At 58.3% G+C, this 22,240-nt stretch overlaps 1 protein-coding gene across 3 annotated transcripts in view; it reads left to right on the forward strand.

The window, feature by feature from the left end:
• Positions 1-1,400: 1,400 nt before the first annotated feature.
• The window catches only part of CCDC85C (coiled-coil domain containing 85C), a 79,734-nt gene continuing 58,894 nt past the window's right edge, over positions 1,401-22,240 (forward strand). For all 3 annotated transcript variants that reach the window (XM_059058372.2, XM_067027782.1, XM_059058373.2), the window contains exon 1: positions 1,401-2,223. In XM_059058372.2, the coding sequence (XP_058914355.1) occupies positions 1,416-2,223 (808 nt within the window). In that variant the 5' untranslated portion in view covers positions 1,401-1,415. The remainder of the gene's footprint in view (positions 2,224-22,240) is intronic.

Genomic DNA, 22,240 nt, shown 5'->3' on the forward strand with positions numbered 1-22,240 from the left:
CGCGCGCGCCAGGCCGTGGCGCTCACGGTCGAGTGCGCGGATTTTATCTCGTTGCGGGTCCCGGGGGAGGGACGCCCACCTCTGGCCGGCTGGCAGCAGACGCGCAGTAAATGCACTTCAGGGACGCGAGGATAAACGAGACGGACTCACACAGCCAGTGGGAAGACCCGGGTGCCGGGCCAGGCTGCGGTGGGGAAGGCTTTTCGCCGCCTACTCGGCGCCCCCAGAGTTAAGACCCCAGTGGGAGACCATCCTCCACCTTCCCCAGTGGTCTCCACGTCGTGAATCACAGATTCTCTCCCGAATTCCGGGACGAGCGGTCGGGATGGCGGGGGAACGGTGCGTGTCCCCGGCGCCCTCGCCCCCTCCTGGCAAGGAAGAGGGTACGGACCGTGCTCCGGGACGGTTGGCGAGGCCATGGCCTTCCCCGTGCGCGACCCGGGGCTGGAGTGGAAACGCCGCAACCTCGGCGCGCTCCGACAGGGGACGGGGGTGGAAGTGGGGGCGGAGGAGCCGGGGGCAGGGAAGGGGACAAAGAGCCGCTCTGCCGCCGGGGAGAGCGACCCCCGTGTCAGAGTCCTATTGTCCGTGGTATCTCAGACTAAGCTGGACTCTGGTGCCCCCGGGAGGGAGAAGGCGAGCCGTCCTTCGGATCTTGGGTATTTGTTTATTTGGGGCGGGGGAGGCCGGGCGGGGCACGCGGGCCCAGGAAGGGGCTGGGCGCCCATTTCCGCGCGTCTCCTTTAAGGGAAGCCCTGCCCTACCTTTCCCACCTTCCCCCTCCTTGCAGCCGTACCTGCATTTTAAAAGCGCCCTGTAGCCCTGGGATTGGCCGAGGCCGCGTCCTCCCGGCGCAGAAACTTGAACCGCCGGTGGACTGTACCATCTCCGCGGCGTCCCCCGCTTGCGCCCCGCCCCTCCCGCACACCTCCGGAGAGGCCCAATCGGACGGGCGTGGGGGCGGGACCACGGCTCGAGCGCGCCTGTGGCAGGGCCCCGGGCGGGCGGGCGCACGGCGCGGGGGGACGTGGGGGCCGGCCGTGCCTCGCCCGCACCCTTCCCCGGAGGCGGGGCCGGGCCGCGGCGCCCCGCCCCTCCCCGCCCGGAGTGGGCGGGGCGGCTGGGGCTCCGGAGCTGGGCCGGGGGCGGGCCTCCGCTTGCTTCGCCTAAGCCCGGAGAGCGCCCGGCACTGCAGCCGCCGACGCAGCAGCGGTCCCAGCTCGCCGAGCCTCGAGACACGCGAGTTCCCGGGCGGCCCGGGAGGGCGCTGCGTGAGGGCGCGCGAGGCGGCGCGGGGCAGGCCGCACGCGCCCCTGGTCGCCCCCCGCCCGCGGGCGGACCGGCCCAGCGCAGCCCCGGCACGGGGAGCGCCGGCCGGGCGAGGGCGCGGGCGATGCCGCGGTGACGGCCCCGCCATGGCGAAGCCCCCGGCGGCAGCGGCGGCGGCGGCGGCGGCGTCGTCGGAGGAGCTGAGCCAGGTGGCGGACGAGGAGCTGCTGCGCTGGAGCAAGGAGGAGCTGGCGCGGCGGCTGCGGCGCGCCGAGGGCGAGAAGGTGGGCCTCATGCTGGAGCACGGCGGCCTGATGCGCGACGTGAACCGGCGGCTGCAGCAGCACCTGCTGGAGATCCGCGGCCTCAAAGACGTGAACCAGCGGCTGCAGGACGACAACCAGGAGCTGCGCGAGCTCTGCTGCTTCCTCGACGACGACCGGCAGAAGGGGCGCAAGCTGGCGCGCGAGTGGCAGCGCTTCGGGCGCCACGCGGCCGGCGCCGTGTGGCACGAGGTGGCCCGCTCGCAGCAGAAGCTGCGCGAGCTCGAGGCGCGCCAGGAGGCCCTGCTGCGTGAGAACCTGGAGCTCAAGGAGCTGGTGCTGCTGCTGGACGAGGAGCGCGCGGCGCTGGCGGGGGGCGCGGGCGGCGGCGGCGGCGGCGGCGGTGGCGGCGGTGGCGCCGGCTCCCGTAGCTCCATCGACAGCCAGGCCAGCCTGAGCGGGCCGCTGGCGGGCGGCGCGGCCGGAGCGGGGACCCGCGACGTGGGCGACGGCAGCAGCACGTCGAGCGCCGGCAGCGGCGGCAGCCCCGACCACCACCACCACGTCCCGCCCCCGCTGCTGCCCCCCGGGCCGCACAAGGCCCCGGACGGCAAGGCTGTCGCAACGCGCAGGTCCCTGGACGACCTGTCGGCGCCACCGCACCACCGGAGCATCCCCAACGGCCTGCACGGTAAGGACGGCACCTGCCGGGCGGCGCAGGTCTCGGGCCCAGAGTCCCTTCCCCCGCGGGCGGCCGCCACTCCAGACCCCTCCTCCAGCTGGCATCCAGAGAGATCCCGAGCCCACCCGCAGTGGGGCTTTGGGTGGTGATTTTCTGGCTAAGTGATGGAGGCGTGTCCCTGCCCCTCTGAATACGCGGCGGGCCGGGGACCGCCAGACCCCAGAAAAGTTTCTCTCCTGCGGAGTTTACCAGTCTCAGAGTCTGGCATTGTAGGGCTGGACGGAGGCACCGCATCCCTGCCTGGAAACCGTTGTCCGGGAGCGGGAAGTTTTTAATGGAAAAGAAAGAAAGAAAGGCCCTTTGAGGGAAAATGAAATTCCTTCTCTTATCTGGAGCATCAGGCAGCCCCAAACCTAAGCGGTGTTCACCTGTGTGCCGGGGCTGGAATTCCACCTGACCTTCTCCCTGCTGCCTGCCCGCTGGGAAGGATTAGAGGCAGGTGGGCCAGAGTACCCGGGGCTAAGAGCCTTCCTCGGTTGCTGTTAGTCCTGTCTTTCCCAGGGCTCAGGGGACCTTTCGCAACCCAGGCTCTAAAACTTTCCAGAGGAATATGGGCTTGGAATGAATCCTGGCTTTTTGTCTCTGCAGGCCTCGGTTTCCTTATCTGTAGAGTGGAGCCGATAATCCCTACCTCCTGGATTTGAGGTGGAGATAAAAGCCTCTGAAGGGTTTGTAAACTGTTGGTCACCTTACAGGAAGTGCCACAGTCGTCTTCGGCGGCTCGGGTGTGGGTGGGAGGACCTTTGGCCTCAGGAAAGCTCAGCTACTGTCTTCCACGCCTGTGTGACTGTCGGGCCCCAAGGCAGAGGGCTCTGTAGGAGCGGAGCAGCCGGCCCCCATCCCCAGCCCCTCTAATCAGTGGTTCTTCCTGCTGCCTGTCTCCTCCCCTACCTCCCTGTCCTTCCACATTTTTAGTGTCTTGGCTCCTACTTCTGGTGGCAGCTGCTGCTGCCTGAACTATTTGCCTGAAGGTGGAGATTAAACAGCCCTTTCTGGTTCTCTTTAAATAAAGGCTTTCCTAGTTCAGAGAAAGTGTATCTAGGCTTTAAGTGACTGTTCTTCCCCAGAGTGACAGCCTGGAGGTGGGGTGGGGTGGGGACAGGGCGCTCTCTCTTTGGTTTGGTGGCCAAGTGGCCTCTGCAGGTGCCTCCGGGCGGGGTGGGGGGTGGGGCTGGGGTGGGAACTGGACCCCGGGAGGTGGGGTGATAGCTCAGCACCGTTTTTTCCTTCATTTACCTTCCCAGCCTGTGAGTTCAGGGCAGGACTAGGTTTAGAGGGATATTTTGTTACTGATTAGCAATCTAAGGCTACAACTTGGGTTTCTCTAGGTAACTCTGTATCCACCCCACCTCCCACCAGCAATCTCCTTAAGGCCAGTGGGAGTAGCTCAGCGTTAGGCGGTTTAATATGTTAAGGTTGCACCATCTGGGAAGTGAGGAGTCCCAGGCGCAGCCTCTCCGGCCTCGGCTTCTTGGGGGCCTTGGGAGGGTCAGATTTCTGGGCAGCACGAGGCGGGGGGATTGCTGCAGTCCTGCCTGTGGCTAGGAAATGAAATGTTTCTGGTTTTCAGCTGCGTCATCAATGACACTTGGCGAGGGCGATTCTCAGCGGGTCACTGAAGTGCCGGAGTGTCAGAGCGTAATTGCTGAGAAGTTCTGTCATGTTTTGGACAAGGAGACGCCGATCCCGTCTGGCTCAGGGTTTTGCTGCCTCAGTGAACAGAGCAGGAGTGGAGGACTGGACTCTACCTGAGGTTCCCACCCCACTGGGGGAGGCGGAGACAGGTGGAGCTGTAGGGTTTCCTGCAGAATCCATGCTGCCACCGGTCCCATGCACACTCGGAACTGGACCGCCACAGATTTTGTGGTGGCAAAGCTTTGTGTTGGGGTGACGTAAACATTCAGCATTATTATCATGAATTTCAGTTATAGGTGGGATCGCTGTCGTTTTGTTTTATCTCATAAGGGCACGCGTGGCCTTGAGTTGTTCTCCCAGCAATATGAGTAGGATGCCTGGAAACAAGGAAAGGCCCATCTCTTAGAAACCACTTTTCTGTACTTGGACCTGCAGTTTTGAGTGGAGCGCGAGCCAGAGATGAGGCAGGTAACGGGGCCTCAGTCTGGGTGGTGGTGAAAGGAGTCACATACCAGGCTTGTGCCTTGGGCCCTTATCCCCATTTTACAGCCAAGCAAGCGGAGGCTCAGAGAGGTTCTGAGCGTTTCCTGGGAAAGCAACTGAGATTCAAATGTCTCAGTCCCAGTTGCCTGGGTGGTGCCCCGGGGGTCCTCTACTGCCCAGGCCGTGGGCTGGCTTGCGTCTCCGGCAGCCTGCTGTCATTGTGGCCGATAATACTCATCAGCAGACACTGCTGCCTCCCTATTCTTGGTTCCTGACCCACGTTTGCCCTCCTTCTCCTGTCCTGGGAAGTGTCACTTCCTTATCGGTGACCACTGTGCAGATGGCTGATAACCCCGTTACGCAGAGGGCTCACACTGTCTCGTGTTCAAATCTCCACTCTTCCCTCTTCTCTTTGGCCAGTTCCTTAGCTGCCCTCAGCCCCTCTCTGCTCTTCTTCTGTAGAGTGGGGCAAAACCCAAAGCGCCCCCTTTATCCCTGCACGCAGGTGCCAGAATCCTTTCCGTGCATACTCCCTCCAAGGCTCCTCGTGAAAAAGAGGGACCTGTTGGGGGTTTGCCAGATCGACATCGGTGTTCTCTTTGAAACTCTGTTTGCTGTTTAGACAGACAGCTTGCTTGAATGTGTGCGACTGAGCCGGTGTCTGCTGGCACTTGCGGATGTGCTGGGGAGCAGTGGCCCTGTACAAGTCCTCTCTCGGAAGCTGCAGGGTTCCTGCAGCCCTTCTGGATGTCGTAAGGGCCCTAAGCAGCTGTGGTGGGTGGTGGCCCATCGGTATTCCAGGCCGTCCCTGGCTGGGGCTGGGCCTGGTGGGCCTGTGAATGGGGATGCAAATAGGCCCTTCTCTGGGTTGTTTTGTTTTGTTTTGATAGAGGTCTGGGCTGGGCTGACTAAAGTCTGTACTGGGATGCTCTTTACTCTAATCCGGTGGGGCAAACTGAGGCAGGCGAACCCCAAACATCAGAAGGTCAGATTTGCCACTTTGAACGGATGCAATTTTCAAACAAAAGTATTTTCAACAGTTCTCCCCATCCTGGGTGTCCCACCTTCTCTCTCCCCTCCCCCCACGTCCCCATTCACATCTGTCCCAGTCCCCCCATCACACCGCGGGGTCCACTCCCCTTTAGCTAACCCACAGAAACCGGGGCCTCCAGCAGCCTTTGTGTGGGCCCTGTTTACTTTTAAAAGTTTGGATTAAAAATTTGAGCTTCTCAAAATAAGATGGGTTTGTCCTCCTGCTTGTGTTTTTGTTGGTTTAAAGGGAGGAGGGAGCGAGGGTGGTCTGGGCCTCTGGCCCTGAATAGGTCTTTTATGAGGGGCCTCCCAGCTCAGCAGCTCCTGGGCAGGATGCTAATAAGGCAGCTTTTCCTAAACCCAGTCAGGCCTGGGGGCAAAGGTCAGTAAAGACAATGGGGCAGGTTGAATAAGCTTTTCCCCCTCTGGCCGCATCCTGGCCCTGACCATCCATCACTGGCCTTGGGGTACCGAGCGCCCAGGGCCACATACCAAAGGGGGCTGGTGGTGAGGAGCTCACTGACTTGTAACCCAGGATGGGACCAGGGTGTGCCCAGCGCTTCACGGTTTACCACCGAGGGTGTCCCAGTCCCAGCTCCATTCTGTTCAGAGCTCCCAAATGGCCCCATATCGCAGGCGGGCAAACTGAGGCATGGAGCGGTATGGTGACTTCTTGCTCCCAGTCCCGTGGGCTGGTTGGGGGGCCTGGGATCAGTCTGGAGAATCAGTCTTGGCCTCCAGTGTCAGTCTGGGCCTGCTGCCCCCCTGGACCGGGACAGCCTGAGACTCCCATGGGAGACACCCCCTCCCCCCAACAGTGAAAGGCTGCCCGGAGCTTGGTCCTGGGCGGGGCCCCCTGTAGATGGACCCAGGCAGGATTGGGCGGGGGCTCCAGGGGCTGGACCTGTGTAGCAAAGGTGTGGCCCCTGTTCTCAGTCCAGACCCGGAGGCTCAGTCATGCTGTCCTGCTTCCTTGTATGACGGTTCACGGTTCCGGAGATCAGTGGGATGGGGAAAGCGCAGAAGTCCCTCCTCACTTACAATTTTCATTCCCTCGCTTCCCTGCCAGGCTGGCTTCCCTCTGCTGTTGTGGCCCCGGCGGACCCCTCACCCATGGCCTGGCCGCTGAGTTCTTAGGACCCAGACTTGGTTTCGTATCGTTCCCGGGGCAGCACGATTGGCAAGGAAGTCCTCTGCGGCTCGTAATCTGTGTTCTGCACCCACGGGGACTTTCTGTGCCGTGTTTGTCCTTGTCATCAGCACAAGGGATTGGAAGCCTGTGACCCTGCTCGAGAGTCCCAGGACCCCTGTGGACCTCTGTTTTCTCATCTGCAAAGTGGGAAGCTGTTGCCCGCCTTTGGGTTGCGGGAGGAGGGAGTGTGGTGAGGTGTGTGAACTGTGCAGAACGTGTGAGGTGGCCGCTTACTGCACCTCGAAGCCTCATCTGTGTCTCGAGGATGATACTACTCTGGTCCTAGAACTGAGCCTTCAAGGATGGGTTCAGTGACCCTGCACTGTCACCGGGACCCTGCAGACTTGCCTCCTCCGGGTGGGGGTGGGGGACCCCCTGACACACGCTCGTGAGGGGGGCCCTTGTGCCAGAGCACAAATGTGTCAGAGCCCAATGAGTCGTTGTCTAGTTGCACGGAAGTGGGGTGGCATTCCAGCAGCGGCGGCAGCAGGTCTGCAGGTGGATCTGGACCACGGGTGCCGAGAGCCCAGGGCCTGCGAGGTGTTCTCATGGCGCGTGGGGGAGGCCCGGGGCCTGGAAGCCTCCTCGTGGGGACAGAAAGAACCAGAACGTTGAGCCGGGGGAAGAAAAGCTTTGCGGCTGGAGAGCTGCTGCTGGGCGGGGAGAGCTGTCAGCCCAGCGGGGTCAGTGCTGGGTGTAGCCCCCCCAGGGTGGACCCCCACAGTTCCAGCGATTCGGATTTCAGCCCTCACAGACAAGAGCGGTCCAGGTGGACTGGGTTGCATCTGGAGGTGGGGAGCTCCCTGTCAGGGGAGGCATGCAAGCACAGGGCATTCCTGAACCCACTGTAATGGGACATGCAGAGAGCTGGGCATGTGGTTGTGTGAGTACAGAACAACGAGTAGAGAGTAGTCAGGGAGGTGGGCGGGCAGGGCTGGGTGGCTGAGAGAATTCACCCTTCAAGCAGGAAGGAAGACAAGAGCAGACGTTTATTGAGTGGGTACTCAGTCTGAGTTCTGAGTGCAACTTGCAGTGATTCATGTAGCCGGGCTTAGGGAGCCGCAGTTCCGGAGCATTAAGCTGGGGTCCGTCGTGGTGGCAGCCGGGCTGGGGACAGAGGGGCAGGAAGCTTGGGGCCTTCAGGGTGGTGATAGCTGTGACTGTGGTCATGGGAGAGAACCTTCCCTGAGGTTCTCAGCTCAGGCGGGTCTGACCCAAAGCCCTGCCCCCAACCCCTGTCTGCCTCCTTGTGACTCCTGACCTGTGGGGTCAGGGGTCAGTCCTGAGCCGCTGGGGGGCTCGGGTAGAGCAGCACCTGTGGGCGACAAACTCTCTCTCTCTGCAGCCTCACCGTACCTGCCCACAGAATAGTTACACCCACGGTGGCTCTGCCCACACCTGCAACCTGGGTGCCCGGGATCCAGGCAGGGAGCGCTCTGGGATTTCATCAGAGCTGGGGAGGCGATGAGGGGACCCCGGTGGCTTCCCCAAAGCCTGGCGACAGAGGAACAAACTTGTCTGCTAAAGGGACGTGATGCTCCTTTGATCACGAACAGGAAGGAATGGTGCCCCTCTTCCCAGGCACCCAGAGCTGGTCATTGTCACACGTTCCCCTCTTGCTGTCCCCTGCTGCCACAGGCCGGCGGGGGCAGGTCTGGAGCTGGGTCAGTCCCCTGGTGATGAGCGCCTGCCTGCTCTTGAACGAGTCACCGTTGGTCTCTGCTCTCTGGGGGGCAGGGCAGGAAGATCAGGAGTTCTATCGATTCGTTTGTCAGCGTTCTTGGGATCACCCTGTGTATGATGTTTAAACAGAGGTGCGGAGCATCATTTAACCAAAGCAGAAGCCGGGAGCCATGGGACGTAGGTGAGGCTCTGTTTCCCTTTCCTCCTTCCTGCTTCCCCATTGGCCAGAGGCCTTCGTCATTTGTTATTTCCTGAATTCAGAGATGGGCTTTCCCCTCCTCTGTTGCGGTGCAGGGTGCATCTTAGAGTCAGTGTGTGTGTTCACTGCACCGTCTTCCCCTCCCATACTCTGGAAAATTGGGCATCTGTGACTGATGGTATCTTAGAGTGGAGGAAATGCCATGCCTGGGAAAGCCGGAAACCCTGGAGCAAACTGCCCGGAGCCCTAAAGGCACTCAGAGGAGACTTGGAAGGGGGGGGGGAAACCGCCCCAGGCTTGGCCACAACTGGTGTTGAGACGCAATGGGGTCCCCGTTTCTGCCGAGGAGAAGGCTCAGGGCAGTGAGGCAAGTCACAGATCATGTGGGCTGGGGAGGGGGCCGTCCAGTGTGATGCTGGAGCCTGCGCCCACCTGTGCCCCCCTCCTCCCCGTGCGACTATTCACCAGGCCCCTTTCACTCTCGGAAGCGCCCTAGTTTGGCTCTCAACCCCTTCAGGTGTGCCGGGAGCTCAGCAGAGGGGGTGGCTGAAGGTGGGAGCTGAGATGGGCCTGGGAGGTGGAGCAGGTCAGTACCAGCAGAGGAGAGCAGGGGAGAGGCCAGGCGTGGCGGGAGGAACAGCTGGGCAGCAGGTACATCTGGCTCCGAGGGCTGACGGGTGACTGGCCGATGCCGGGCAGGTGGGGTCTGTGGCACTCCTCCCACTGTACCTGCATTCCGCAACCCCCCCCCCCCCCACCCTGAAGTCCCTGGGCTGGGCTTTTCTAGCTGCGAGTGGTTCCAGCTGTGACCTTCTCTGAGCGTTTTTCCACAGTTACGTGTGAGGGGTGCACTCAGAAACTGGTACTTTTACATAGACCGTCCCCTCCCTTTCCCCTGTGCCCCACTTCATACCTACACGGGTGGCCCCATCAGCTGATGTGGTCACCACATCTGGGGCTTTGGGGACACGGCTGTGCCCTCCAGGGCTGTTCTGTGTGGCTTAGATGACACAGAACGAGCAGCTTGAGCCCACTCGTGACCTGACCTAATGCAAAAGCCCCTTGTTTGCCCATCTGTAAAATGGGAAGCTTGGACGGGCCCCGCCCAGGGTCCCAGAGACCCTGGCATCCTCTACAGCTGGCAGAGCCGCCAGGAAAGGGCCACCTGCCCTGCCCATCCTGCCTCTTGTCGTTACCTTTGTGGCTCGGTCTCTTGCCTGGTGGCCGGTCCTCAGCTTGGGGCAGGTCTGGGTGGTGGTGGCGTTGTGGTCGCCAAGACACACGGGCACTGCTCTGTCCAGCACTGGCCTAGACCGAGACCCCTGGCTGGCCAGCCTGTCCTCGTGAGGGGCTGCGGTGAGTGCCCCGGTGGAATTACCTGCCTCTGCCATCCGATCACCTCCTGCAGGACTGGGTAGCAGGTTTGGTGCTAGAGGAGAATGCCTGGCTCTGGTTCCCTGGTGTGGGGTTGCCCGGGACAAGGCCACCTGTTCTGGACTTTTGCCATTTGCCGTCCTATCTCTCCCCAAGACCATAACCTTCCCCAGCGCGGGGTCCAGTCTTCCTGGCACATGGTGGGTGCTCAGTAAATGTCGGGGTGAGGAATGGGCAGCCCGGAGGCCCTGGACGAGGTCTCCCTCTTGTTTTAAACCCGACAGTGATCAAGCCACTTTGGCCACTTGCCTTTCTTGTTTGCATTTGTTCCATTTGGCACCAAATGGTCTTCAGCTACTTCAAAACAAACAAACAAACAAACCTGCCCCCCACTCCCAGGATGGTAACTTGTACATCCGGCTGCCCCTCCTCTCCCCAACTTCCCTGCTTCCTTTTAACAGTTACTAAAAAATGCACGTTTGCTTTTTTTTGCTTGTTGTTTTTGGTTTATTTTTATTGTTATTTGTTTAATTAGTTATCTATTTTATACATATTAGTGTATATATGTCAGTCCCAATCTCCCAATTCATCCCCCACGCCCCCCGCACCCCGCTTTCCCCCGCCCTTGGTGTCCATACGTTTGTTCTCTGTGTCTGCGTCTCTATTTCTGCTTTGCAAACCGGTTCATCTGTACCATTTTTCTAGATTCCAGATAATACGCATTAATATATGTCAGTTGTTTTTCTCTTTCTGACTTACTTCACTCTGTATGACAGTCTCTAGGTCCATCCACGTCTCTACAAATGACCCAATTTCATTCCTTTTTATGGCTGAGTAATATTCCATTGTATATATGTGCCACATCTTCTTTATCCATTCATCTGTCGATGGGCATTTAGGTTGCTTCCATGACCTGGCTATTGTAAATAGTGCTGCAGTGAACGTTGGGGTGCATGTGTCTTTTTGAATTATGGTTTTCTCTGGATACATGCCCAGGAGTGGGATTGCTGGGTCATGTGGTAATTCTATTTGTAGTTTTTTAAGGAACCTCCATACTATTCTCCATAGTGGCTGTATCAATGTACATTCCCACCAACAGTGCACGAGGGTTCCCTTTTCTCCATACGCTCTCCATCATTTGCTGTTTGTAGATTTTCTGATGGCGCCCATTCTGACCGGTGTGAGGTGAGTGATACCTCGTTGTAGTTTTGATTTGCACTTCTCTAATAATTAGTGATGTTGAGCAGCTTTTCATGTGCTTCTTGGCCATCTGTATGTCTTCTTTGGAGAAATGTCTACTTAGGTCTTCTGCCCATTTTTGGATTGGGTCATTTTTTTTAATATTGAGCTGCATGAGCTGTTTATATATTTTGGAGATTAATCCTTTGTCTGTTGATTTGTTTGCAGATATTTTCTCCCATTCTGAGGGTTGTCTTTTCGTCTTGTTTATGGTTTCCTTTGCTATGTACACGTTTGCTTTTATCAATGGTTGCTGCATATTAGATATCACCTCGGGGAACTTTAAAAAGTGTCAGTGCCTGGACCAGCCCCCAGAGATGGGCCCCAGTTGGTCCTGGAGCCTCCCGTGGTTGTAGAAGCTCCGGGGGGGTTCTGCTGACTGCAGAGCCACTGTGGGAAGCCCTGGGAGAGAACCTGCTGGGCCCGAAGGGCTGCCCAAGCTGGAGATGGCCCATCAGCAGGTGAGCCGGAGGCAAGGACGCGGCCCCACACTGGGGCATCACGGAGCCTGGCCCGCAGGGCTGGGAGGCTGGTGTCAGCTCACGTTAGCCGTGAGGGTGAAACAGGCTCGTTTGTACTGTGCCTTGCCGACATTCGCCATGTGGATGCCCCGGGAGCTGGCTTTGGTTTGCCCGGCGGGGCTGCGAGGCAGCAGTGGAAAGCTGGTTTTGAGCCTGGCCTTGCATTTCCTGAGCACCTACCCCAGCTCTGGACGCAGCCCGGTTTGCTCCTCCAGCTCCCCGCCCTGGGAGCTAGAATAGACTGCCAGGCATCGGCATGGAGGCGCCGCCTTTGCCACCCCTGTTGTGGGGTGCCGGGCCGCCCCAGATGGGGTGGGGGCCTTTTGAGGCTGCGGTCAAGGGGGCAGAGGCAGGCTGGGCCAGTGGCACCCAGACGGCAGCTTCGGAGAAGAGCCGACCCATTTCCAAAAATAGCCCATCTACTGTCAGGGGAAGCATCTCTTTGTCTTCCCAAATCTGTCTTTCCGTCGGCTCCCGGCTCCCGGGTTGTAAGGCTAGAAGGAGGCACGCTCTTGTCTTGGAATCAGAGGCTCCGGGAGCCACCCCCCCACCCCCCACCCCCCCACAAGGGCCCGATTGTCCGGCGGCCCTGAATGCGCCCGCCCGTCATGGAGCGCGCGGCACCGGCTCCTCTCCCTAATGAGCCCGCTCTGGGAGTGGCCCTTTGTGGCGGGTTCCGGCCACGCCGCCTGTGCCAGGGCTCTCAGAAGGCTCGATTTCCCGGCCGCTTCACATCTCTCAGAGCTGATGGGACAATGGGAGGCTCCCGCCGTGCCCTTTCTCCTTTTTTTCTGTGTTTTCTGGAACATGCACACACTGCTCTTATACGGGACAGAAAATCAAGCAGCAGGTTTCTCCCTCTCTCAGCACCCTCTGCCCTGGCGGGGAGGGCACCCGGCTCTCCTCGCCTTTCCCAGCCCCTCCCGTGGGACCTCCCCCACCATTGTCTCCCTCCTCTCGTTCCCGGGTCTCTCCGGGCTCCTTCCCCTGCAAACAGGCTCATGTTTCCTAGTCCAAAGCAATAAACAAAATCTCCTCCTTTCTGTTTTCCTGCCCCCGGCTCCCTTCCTTCCCCACCCAGTCCTCCGAGCAACAGCAGAGGCCCAGCCCACCTTCCCACCCGCAGCTTCTTGGCCCCTGGCAGTCCTGGACCCCGGGAAAGGCAGCTCCAGCTTGGCCCAGTGACCTGTTCTCCTCCTGACCTCTTGGTGGTGTTTGATGCCCACTCTGGGCTTCTAGAACAGGGCAGTGTGGCTGGTCACCGCCGACCCCCCTGGCCGCAGCTTCTGGCTTTCCCTAGCTGTCCCCTGCCCGTACTGGGAAGCCGTACTCACTCCCGGGCTGAGCCCCCAGTCTTTCTCTACCTTTCGCTCCTGCCCTGGAGACCCAGCGGTCCAGTGTCACGCTGGGCACCATCCTGTTGACTCTGTGCCCTCTGAGTTTGGGCCCCGTCATCTCACCTACACCCCTGTCCCCTCTGCCTAACGGGTGGCGACCCCACTTCAGGGTTTCCTGGCTCTAGCCCTGAGCTGCCCACTGGTCACGTGAGGCTGTTTCCATTCAATTTAATTAGGATTGAGTAACAGGAGCGTTTCAGTTTCTGGGCTGCGCTTAGCCCCCTTGCCAGTGCTTTGCACCTTGTCATTGCAGAAGAGGAACGTCTCCGTCCTTCCAGAGAGTTCTGTCGGCAGCGCTGATCTAGACGACTCCTTGCTGCGCTGTGCACCGCACCTGTGCACAGAAGGAAGCTCTGTGTGTGAGCGTGGTGTCAGGGACTCCGTCACGTCCTGCCAGGCTCCACGCACGATCCCAGGGTCCGCTTGCCTTGCCGGTGCACAGCAGGCCCTTTGGGCTTCTGCTGGCGGGAATTGCCCTTTCCTACCTCCTGCACCCACTGAGATCCCGCCCTTCCCTTGAGGCTTAGGTCTGCCCTTAGAGGCGGACAGTCACAGGATGTGTGACCGGCAGCCCTCGTCCACTCCGCGTCTGCAGGAGCCTCCAGCCAGGCTCTTGCCGTTTGCCCTGCAGCCATGGATGCCACTCCGCTGGTGGCCTTGTGTGTGGGTTCACGTGTATGTGTAGGACACCCAAGCCCAGGAGGCCACAGGGCTCCGGGAGGCTGCAGAGGTCTCCCCCGTAGAGCCCAGCCCCCCTCTCCCAGCCACCAGCTCCTTATCCTCGAAATGAGGCCAGGAGGCCTGCGGGATCCGAAAACAAAGAAAATGGCCTTTCCGACGGTGGGGTGAGGTGGGGTAGGTTGCAGGGGAATGGACACAGGCCCTCCCCTCCCTCCCCTCCCTCCCCTCCGTGTGTAGAGGAGGTTGCAGACCTGCTCTGGCCGGCCCCCGGCTCTGAGCACGGCCCCCCTCCGGCCCTCCGTGCGTGGCTGTGATGGGCAGCAGGCGTTCTCACCATCTCGGGGTTAAATGAGCTGCCTGGGTCCAGCTGCGGGTCAGCACGCCAGCCGGTCCCTGGCGGGCGAAGCCATTACGCACCACACCTGCTGCTCTGGCTCTGGCCTTGACCCCCCTGGTTATTGACCTTCCTGTGCCCTTGAGCCCACTGTTGGGGCTGTGTGTGCGGCGGGGAGCATGAGGGCAACCGGTGAGGTCATAGCAGGATGGCTCCCCCATGCCCCCTCCCCGCTTTGAAGGTCTGATGAGGCTCTGGCTTGGCCCCGGGAAGAGGCGCTAATAATATTCGGGCTTCCCTGACCTTGGGGGCCAGGAGGGTCTGAGGAGAGCCCCATTCTAAGGCATCTCACTCTGGAAATGCAGTTGACGGTGGGGGGCTGGCGGGAGGGGGCGATCCTTGGTGTCAGCTCCCTGGAAGTCCCCCCGCACCCCGTGCAACTGCTGGGCCCCCATTCCTGCTGCTGCTGTCCCTCCTCTCCTGAGGGCATTTCCTGGCCTGGGGCCGAGGGTTTCCTGTGAGCCCTGCTCCATGCCCCCCTGCAGCCCCTTCAGCCCCCTCGCCCCGCCTGTGGGAACCCCTGCTGACCCGGAGCAGCTCCTCAGTGTGGCCAGGAGGCCCCAGGGATGCTCCCTGCCCTCCCTCCGAGGTCCCTGCCCTGGAGGGTGGTCCCCAGCACGGGTGCTGTTTGCATCTTGCCTCTTTCCCTGCAGAGCCCTTAATCCCTGTCCCCAGAGTTAAGACCTCGTTCCCGTGAGCTGGCCTGGCTGCGGGCAATGTGATCTGCTCCCAAGCGTGTGGGGCTGAAACATTGTGGGTAATGCTGGATGAAAAGACCCCTTGTTTGTGGTGCAACCCAAACTCATGAGCGGGAAAGTGGCGGGGGGGGAGGTCGGGGTGGTGGCCGGCCCCCCGAGTCTGCCCCCTTGCCCTCCGAAAATGCAGCACAGGTGGGGTCACTGGTACCTCCTGGTCTGGGGCTTTCTTTGGGGGGTTGTGATGGGAGGGAGACGCCCGGTCAGCTCAGCCTCCTCCGGCCCCTCCGCAGTCCCTGCTGCTTCAAGGTCAGCTGTGTCCTGCTCTGTGCTGACCTTCGGTGGACACACGCTCAGTGGTCTCCTTAATCTGGGCATGACAGTTTTCAGGGAGCCCTGGGGCCCCATCACGACTGTGTACTTATGCAGGTTCTCAGAGGTGGAGAGTGGTCTGTGGCCCAGGAAAGATCCAGAACCGCAGTGGGAGGGGTACTGAAATCCCTCCCTGAAGCCTTAAAAAATTTTTTTTTAAAAAAAATTATATATATATATTTATATATATATATATTTTAAATTTTTGTTCAGTTTCTTTTTTAAAATTTTTACTGAAATATAGTTGATTTAGTTAGTTTGTGTTGTGTTAGTTTTAGATGTACAGCAAAGTGATTCAGTTGTACTTATATATAAAAATATACTTTTTTTTACATTCTCTTCCATCGTGGGTTATTACAAGATATCGAGTATAGTTCCCTGTGCTAAACAGTACGTCCTTGTTGGTAATCTATTTTATATACAGTAGTGTGTATATTTCAATCCCAAACTCCTAGTTTATCCCTCCTGCCCCTTCCTCTTTGGCAACAGTGAGTTTGTTTTCTAAGTCTGTGAGTCTATTTCTGTTTCGTAAATAAGTTCGTTTGTATCAATTTTTTTAGATTCCACATATAAGTGATATCATATGATAATTTTCTTTCTCCGTCTGGCTTACTTCACTTAGTATGATGATCTCTAGGTCCATCCATGTTGCTGCAAATGTCATGATTTCATTCTTTTTTATGGCCAAGTAATATTCCATTGTGTATATATACTGCATCTTTTTTTTTTTTTTTTTTTTTTTTTTTTTTTGCGGTATGCGGGCCTCTCACTGTTGTGGCCTTTCCCGTTGCGGAGCACAGGCTCCGGACGCGTAGGCCTAGCGGCCATGGCTCACGGGCCCAGCCGCTCCGCGGCATGTGGGATCTTCCCGGACCGGGGCACGAACCCGTGTCCCCTGCATCGGCAGGCGGATTCTCAACCACTGCGCCACCAGGGAAGCCCTGCATCTTTATCTATTCCTCTGTCAGTGGACATTTAGGTGGCTTCCCCTTGAAGCCTTTAAAAAGTAAAACTGAATGAGCTTAATGCACGCGCCTCGCCAGGAGGCTCCGTTCAGGAGTCAGAGAGTGAAATCTAAAGGCCGTCTTGGTTTGAGCTTGTGGTCTGGTGGGGGTGGATGTTGAGCTCTGGCTCACGCCCACCCCATCCTCTGTGCTCAGAAGTCACACCTTTTGTTCCTCTTTCCTGAAGTTGTCTGTATTCATGTGAGGGTTTAGCATTGGGTAGATGTTTCCACGTACACCTTTGCTTCCTGGACTTTTCTCTGCATGTTGCTTCCTTTCTGCCTCGTTTTCCCTGGGCCTCAGTTTACCCAGCTGGGAGATGAGGCAGTTGGACCAGGTCCATGGGGGCTCAGAGACCCTGGAGGAACTTGAGGAAGTTCTAGATGCAAGGTCCTCTCTGGGTATCAGCCTTGCCCTGGTGGCTGTTCCCGCCCTGGCCCCTTCTCCCCATGCAGCTGAACCAGTGCCATTGGGCCTTCTTTTCTGTGTGACATTCCTGCCACGCTGGGGCTTTCAGCATCCACGGTGGCCCAGTTTCTAACCTCAGGCCCTCACCTTCCAAGTGGTTGCCCAGGTGGGGGACTGATCTGACCCAAAATCAGAAAGCAGTGGCCAGGAGGGATCACTTGCTGCCCTCCTCCACCGCACCCACCGAGGCTTCGCTTTCCAAGCCCCCGCCCCCGAGGCACACATGCCACCTCCCTGCGGCTGTGGGCACAGCAGCCATTGCCTGCAGGGGCAGATTGAAAATGGGAAAGTCTTCTTTTGAATTGCAACCTTGATCCTTCCTCTCTCCTCCTACAGACCACACCTCTGGTGACTTTTGAATAGGTCTGTGGGCTCCCTTTTCTCCGGCTGAAAATATATGCAGTAGTGCCTCATTTGCCTTAATGCAAATGGCAGGCTTAGGGCCCTGGGGGGAGGGGGAGGCCTGGCGGCGAGGAGGAGGCGGTTTGGAGATTGGACTGCCGGGCCAGCGCCCAGCCTATGACTTTGACTCTGAAAGGTGCTCTTTCACTCATGTGCAAGCTGGTGTTTTCAGCCTCCTGGATGCCAATGGGGCAGGGCAGCTTTGGGGGGAGGGGGGAGTCCTGCATCCGGCCGAGAGGCCACGTCTCCCGGTGTCGTCCCCACTGGCCCTTCCGTGGTTCGCTGATTAGTGCCTGGAAGAAGCGGAAAGGACGGTCACAAGGGGAGAGTGGGGTCTAGGAGGCACCAGGGGATATGCGGGGGGCTTCGGGTAAGGGGGGGGCAAGGGGAGATGGAAGGGACGCTGGGCTGGGTTCTCTGTGTTCCCCACGAGGACGGGGAGGGGGACGTGGCTTTGGTACTCGCGTGGCAGACGTTGCTGAGGCCGTCCGTGGTGTGGGCCTCCGGGCGTGAGTGACTGCCTGCTGCTGTGTCCTATTCCCGCACCTGGGGATGAGCCTGCGGGAGGAGGGGTCAGCCCAGCGCAGGGACAGGGAGGTGGGGAGGGGCAGGGAATCCTCAGGTGCACCTGCTCTGCCGGGACCACCTCTCCACCCCGCGGTGCACTCGGGGGTCGACCACACCGGGGAGCCCTGCTGGTCCAGTTTGGCCAGGGAGCCCCTCAGGCAGGGGAGCCGTGAGGGACCGTCTGACCTTGTTGAGGCCCCTCCCCCCATCCTCCCCTCCCCCTCCCAATCCTCCGGCTCCACCTTGTCACCAGTGTGAAGCAGACCCTTGGGTTAGGGACCTCGAAGGGCCCCTTCATAGGGGGTTGCAATAAATCCACATACGCCATTCTCAGTTTTGTTTCTTTCTAGCACATCAGAAAACCAACATACACAACCTCCCTCAGAGGTCTTGGACGAGTCTTATTTCTGACCATTTACTTCAGGCACCGAGGCTGTGTTTGGTCATGATTCATGGAGGACGAGGGGGGAGAAGGTCTTGGAAGGGAGAGTGACCCATGGCAATGGGGGCTGTCAGAGCCCAGGGAGCCCTGCTCTGAACCACTGGGCACTGGGCCTCCCCCGAAGCAGGTGGCCGCCTCGGATACTGGGCCCTCGTGTCCTTACTGGTGTCCTTAGGGTTTATCCTTTTAATACTCGGGGCGCGTGAGGTGTCCAGCAGGCCCGGGAGGGGAATTTGTGGGGAAGGGGAGGTCCCGGTGGGAGGCTGCCCTGCTTGGGGGAAGGTGAGGTGGCCTGGCCAGGATCTGGGCCCCTGCTCTGCCTGTACGCGTCCTGCTGGGACCATCCCTCCGACCCCTCTGACAGGAGCAAGCAGAGACCTGGGTCAGGAAGGCAGGGACCCCCCCTCGTGAGCTCTGGAGGTTTGCCTGTGGCTGCAGGGCTTAGCTGTGGCACGCCAGCCCTGAGGCCGCCTGGTAGGATTTGGGGACCTCGACCGGCAGCGGCAGGGGTGGTGGAAGGGCCGGTGGGGCCCCCGGGCAGGGACGGGAGCTGCCTCGCTGGCACAGCACTATTCCTGCCCACATCCCGGGAGGCTCAGACAAGGAGATGCTTGTGAGCCAGAGAGTTGTGAGCTGGCATCTGGAAATGATGCCTCATTACAGAGCTTGCTTCCTAAAAATGCGTGCATTTATCATGAAGGGCCTTCAGGAGGAGTCCTCGGGGCTGCTGGGGCCCGGATGTGGGGAGGGGGAGCTGGCACGGCCCCACGGCACAGATGAGGACACGCAGTCCGCAGGCCCGTGGGATTTCACGGATACCACCGCCGCATCCCTGTGCCTTAGTTTCCTGCCTGTCTCCCGGGGGCACAGTGGGGGTTTTGGTGGTCTTCTCAGCTCCGTGCTGTGCTGTCTCAAGCACAGTGCCTCCAGCTGTGAGGGGTGGTGATGGTGGATGGGGCCCGGCCCCTGGTCCCTGCTGACCGCTGCGTTCCTCCCTGCAGGCTGCTGGCCCTGCTCGGGACACACTTAGGGTCTGGTGGGTGTCTGAGTTGTGTGTGTGTGTGTGTGTGTGTGTCTGTGTGGTGGGCAGTTTTCTGTAGGAGCCCTGGAGGAGGGTCAGGGGCCTGGTTCTGGCCTCAGCCTGTCCTGGACCCCCTCTGTGGGCCTCATCTGTAAGGGGCCCCTGAGGTCCCCCAGCCCTACCCGTATCTGGGCCTTAGAGTCACGTTGGGTCATCATTACCGTTTGGTCTGAGCACTGCCCAAGGCAGGCAGGGGCCATCAGGAAAGAAAGACCTTCCCAGAATGGGACGGTCCTCCCTGCAGGGAGGAGGAAGGAGTTCCCCGGGAGGCTGGCCTGGCCCCCGTCCCTGTGCCCTGAGCGTGCCCACCTCTCGGCCTCCCGCCTGAGGTCCAGGGAAGAGGGGCTCTGGCATCTCACACACCCCACTGCTGCGCTTGGCCAAGGCCAACTCACCCAGCGGGTCCCAGCTGAAGCTGTGATTCTGTTACCTGGCTGGCACAAGGTGCCACCTGATAGGGTCCAGATGGAGGGTCCTGAGCTCTGGTCGTGGGTCCACCTGTGTAAACCCAGGCAAGTCACACAAACCTGTGTGTCTCACCTTTCCGCCTCTGTTAGATGGAGTGACCCCGTCCAGTTCATCTTAGGGCTCTTGAGGATGGACCAAGATGCTCGCCTAGTAACAGCAATAGTAACGGTGGTAGGAACAGTAATAACTCATGGGTGCTTGGTGCTGTCTACGTATCCACTCCTTTAACCGTCACAAAGCGCAGGCACCTCTGTTTTCCCCGTTGGACAGGAAGAGGAAACGGAGGCCCAGAGAGGCTAAGCAGCCCAGGTCCAGGGGAGAAAGGGGCAGAGCAGTGCCTGGCTCTGGGGCCCGCATCCCTGACCATGGCCTTGCACTGCCTCTCCGTGCACAAGCCGCATCGTTCCCATGGATGCATTTTCTTCTCCTAAAACAATTGCCTGTTTATTATAGACAATTCAGAAAAATAATCACCTTGGGCCCCAGCACCCGGACGGCCTCTGTGTACCAGCGCGATGTGGCCAGTGCTGGTATTGTCAGTAATCGGTACATTTTCTCACTTCCCGTGGAAGGACTGGCCATTGAAATGGGTGAGTTAAGGAGACAATCAGGAACATTCTAGTTCTGAGTGCAATTTTTCTCCTCCCTGTGGGCAGTGGGGCAGTTAGTGGACTTGAAACTTGAGCGTCATAGAACGCTTTTTCTGGAACCTCTTGGCTCCAAAGCCCCTTTTGCAGCGTGACGCACGTTATAGATATCTCCCAGTGCATCACGTGCCCCAGTCTGGGGACACACAGCCCCCTCTTGCAAGCCTGAGCTCAGCCTTCCTAATTTATCCTGGGGTCCCCTGACAGGAGTTCCCAGGGGGCTAGAATGTCTGCTGATGCGTGAACCCCGCTGGGGATGGGGAGCGAGGCAGCCCCTTCTTTGTCTGGACTCTGTGGGTGGGAGTGTGTGAGGAGCTCTGGACTTCGTTCCGGACAAATGTCATGTCGGCTGGGGGTGGGGACACCCCTACAGTTGTTGTCTCACTCGGTCCTGTCTCACCTGGTCCTTTCAGGCTGCAGACTCCAGCCCCCTGTGGTTTATCCTGGCGAAGATGCAGAGTATTGCTCAGCCCTAAATAATCCTTTGCTTATTGTGTGCTCATAATGGGAGGCTTGGGAGGTACTGGAAGGTTCAACATGGAAATTTGAAAATCACCTATAATCCTGCCCTCTGCAGAGAACAGATATTAACATTTTCTTCCTTTCCTAAAGGAGGAAATGCTGGGTGGAAAAGGGAAGTCTGTATACACCTTCTGTTAATTTTTTTTTTTAACAAGGTATTGAATATAGTTCCCTGTGCTATACAGTAGGTCCTTGTTGTTTATCTATTTTATATAGAGTAGTGTGTATCTGTTAATCCCAAATTCCTAATTCATCCCCTCCACCCCCTTTCCCCTTTGGTAACCATGAGTTTGTTTTCTATGTCTGCGAGTCTGCAAATAATGCCATTTGCAGCAACATGGATGGACCTAGAGATGATCATACTAAGTGAAGTAAGTTAGAGAAAGACAAATAGCATATGATGTCACTTATATGTGGAATCTAAAAAGAATGATACAAATGAACTTATATACAAAACAGAAGTATAAACTCACAGACCTAGAAAACAAACACTGTTAACTTTTTATTTTGAAATAATTATAGACTCATAAGAAGTTGCAATTGTGGCGTAGAGGGCTCTCGTGTGCCCTTCCCCCCGGCGGTGACATCCTCGTGAGAATGGGGCATTATCGCTTTTAAAAAAAATTTTATTTTATTTTTTATACAGCAGGTTCTTATTAGTTATCCATTTTATACATATTAGTGTATATATGTCAGTCCCCATCCACCAATTCATCACACACACACACACACACACACACACACACACACACACACACACACGCCTGCAACTTTCCCCCCCTTGGTGTCCATACGTTTGGAGAACAGGGCATTATTGAAACCAGGACAGTGACGTCGGCACCACCCGGTGACCAGACCTCAGACCCTCCCTCCGACAGCGCCTGTCTTTCTGTGCTGTCACTCCTGTGTGTGTGGAGAGTTTTATGAGCTCTTGCCACACGTGTAGAGTTGTTATACACACCTTTTAAAATAAATGTTGCTGTTTAGAACTGTTTTTAGATTTACAGAATCATTGAGAAGATAGCAGAGTTCCCATAAACCCTGTGCGCACTTCCCTTGTTGCTCACCTCCTCCACGGGTGCAGCTGTTACAATTCGCGAGCTGATATCCATACACTGAGTGGAGTCCACACTCCACATTTCCTTAGCTTTTCCCTAACGTCCTTCTGTTCAGGATCTAATCTAAGACATGCATTTTTTTTTTTTTTTTGCGTTATGTGGGCCTCTCACTGCTGTGGCCTCTCCCATTGCGGAGCACAGGCTCCGGACGCGCAGGCTCGGTGGCCATGGCTCACGGGCCCAGCCGCTCTGCGGCACTTGGGATCTTCCCAGACCGGGGTACGAACCCGCGTCCCCTGCATCGGCAGGCGGATTCTCAACCACTGCGCCACCAGGGAAGCCCAAGACATGCATTTTAAAAAGCAACTTTTGCCATGTTTTATTGCAGTTTGTAATCCCCTTTTTCCCCC

Source organism: Kogia breviceps, chromosome 3, assembly GCF_026419965.1.
Source record: "Kogia breviceps isolate mKogBre1 chromosome 3, mKogBre1 haplotype 1, whole genome shotgun sequence".
In the NCBI taxonomy this organism is placed as follows: domain Eukaryota; kingdom Metazoa; phylum Chordata; class Mammalia; order Artiodactyla; family Physeteridae; genus Kogia; species Kogia breviceps.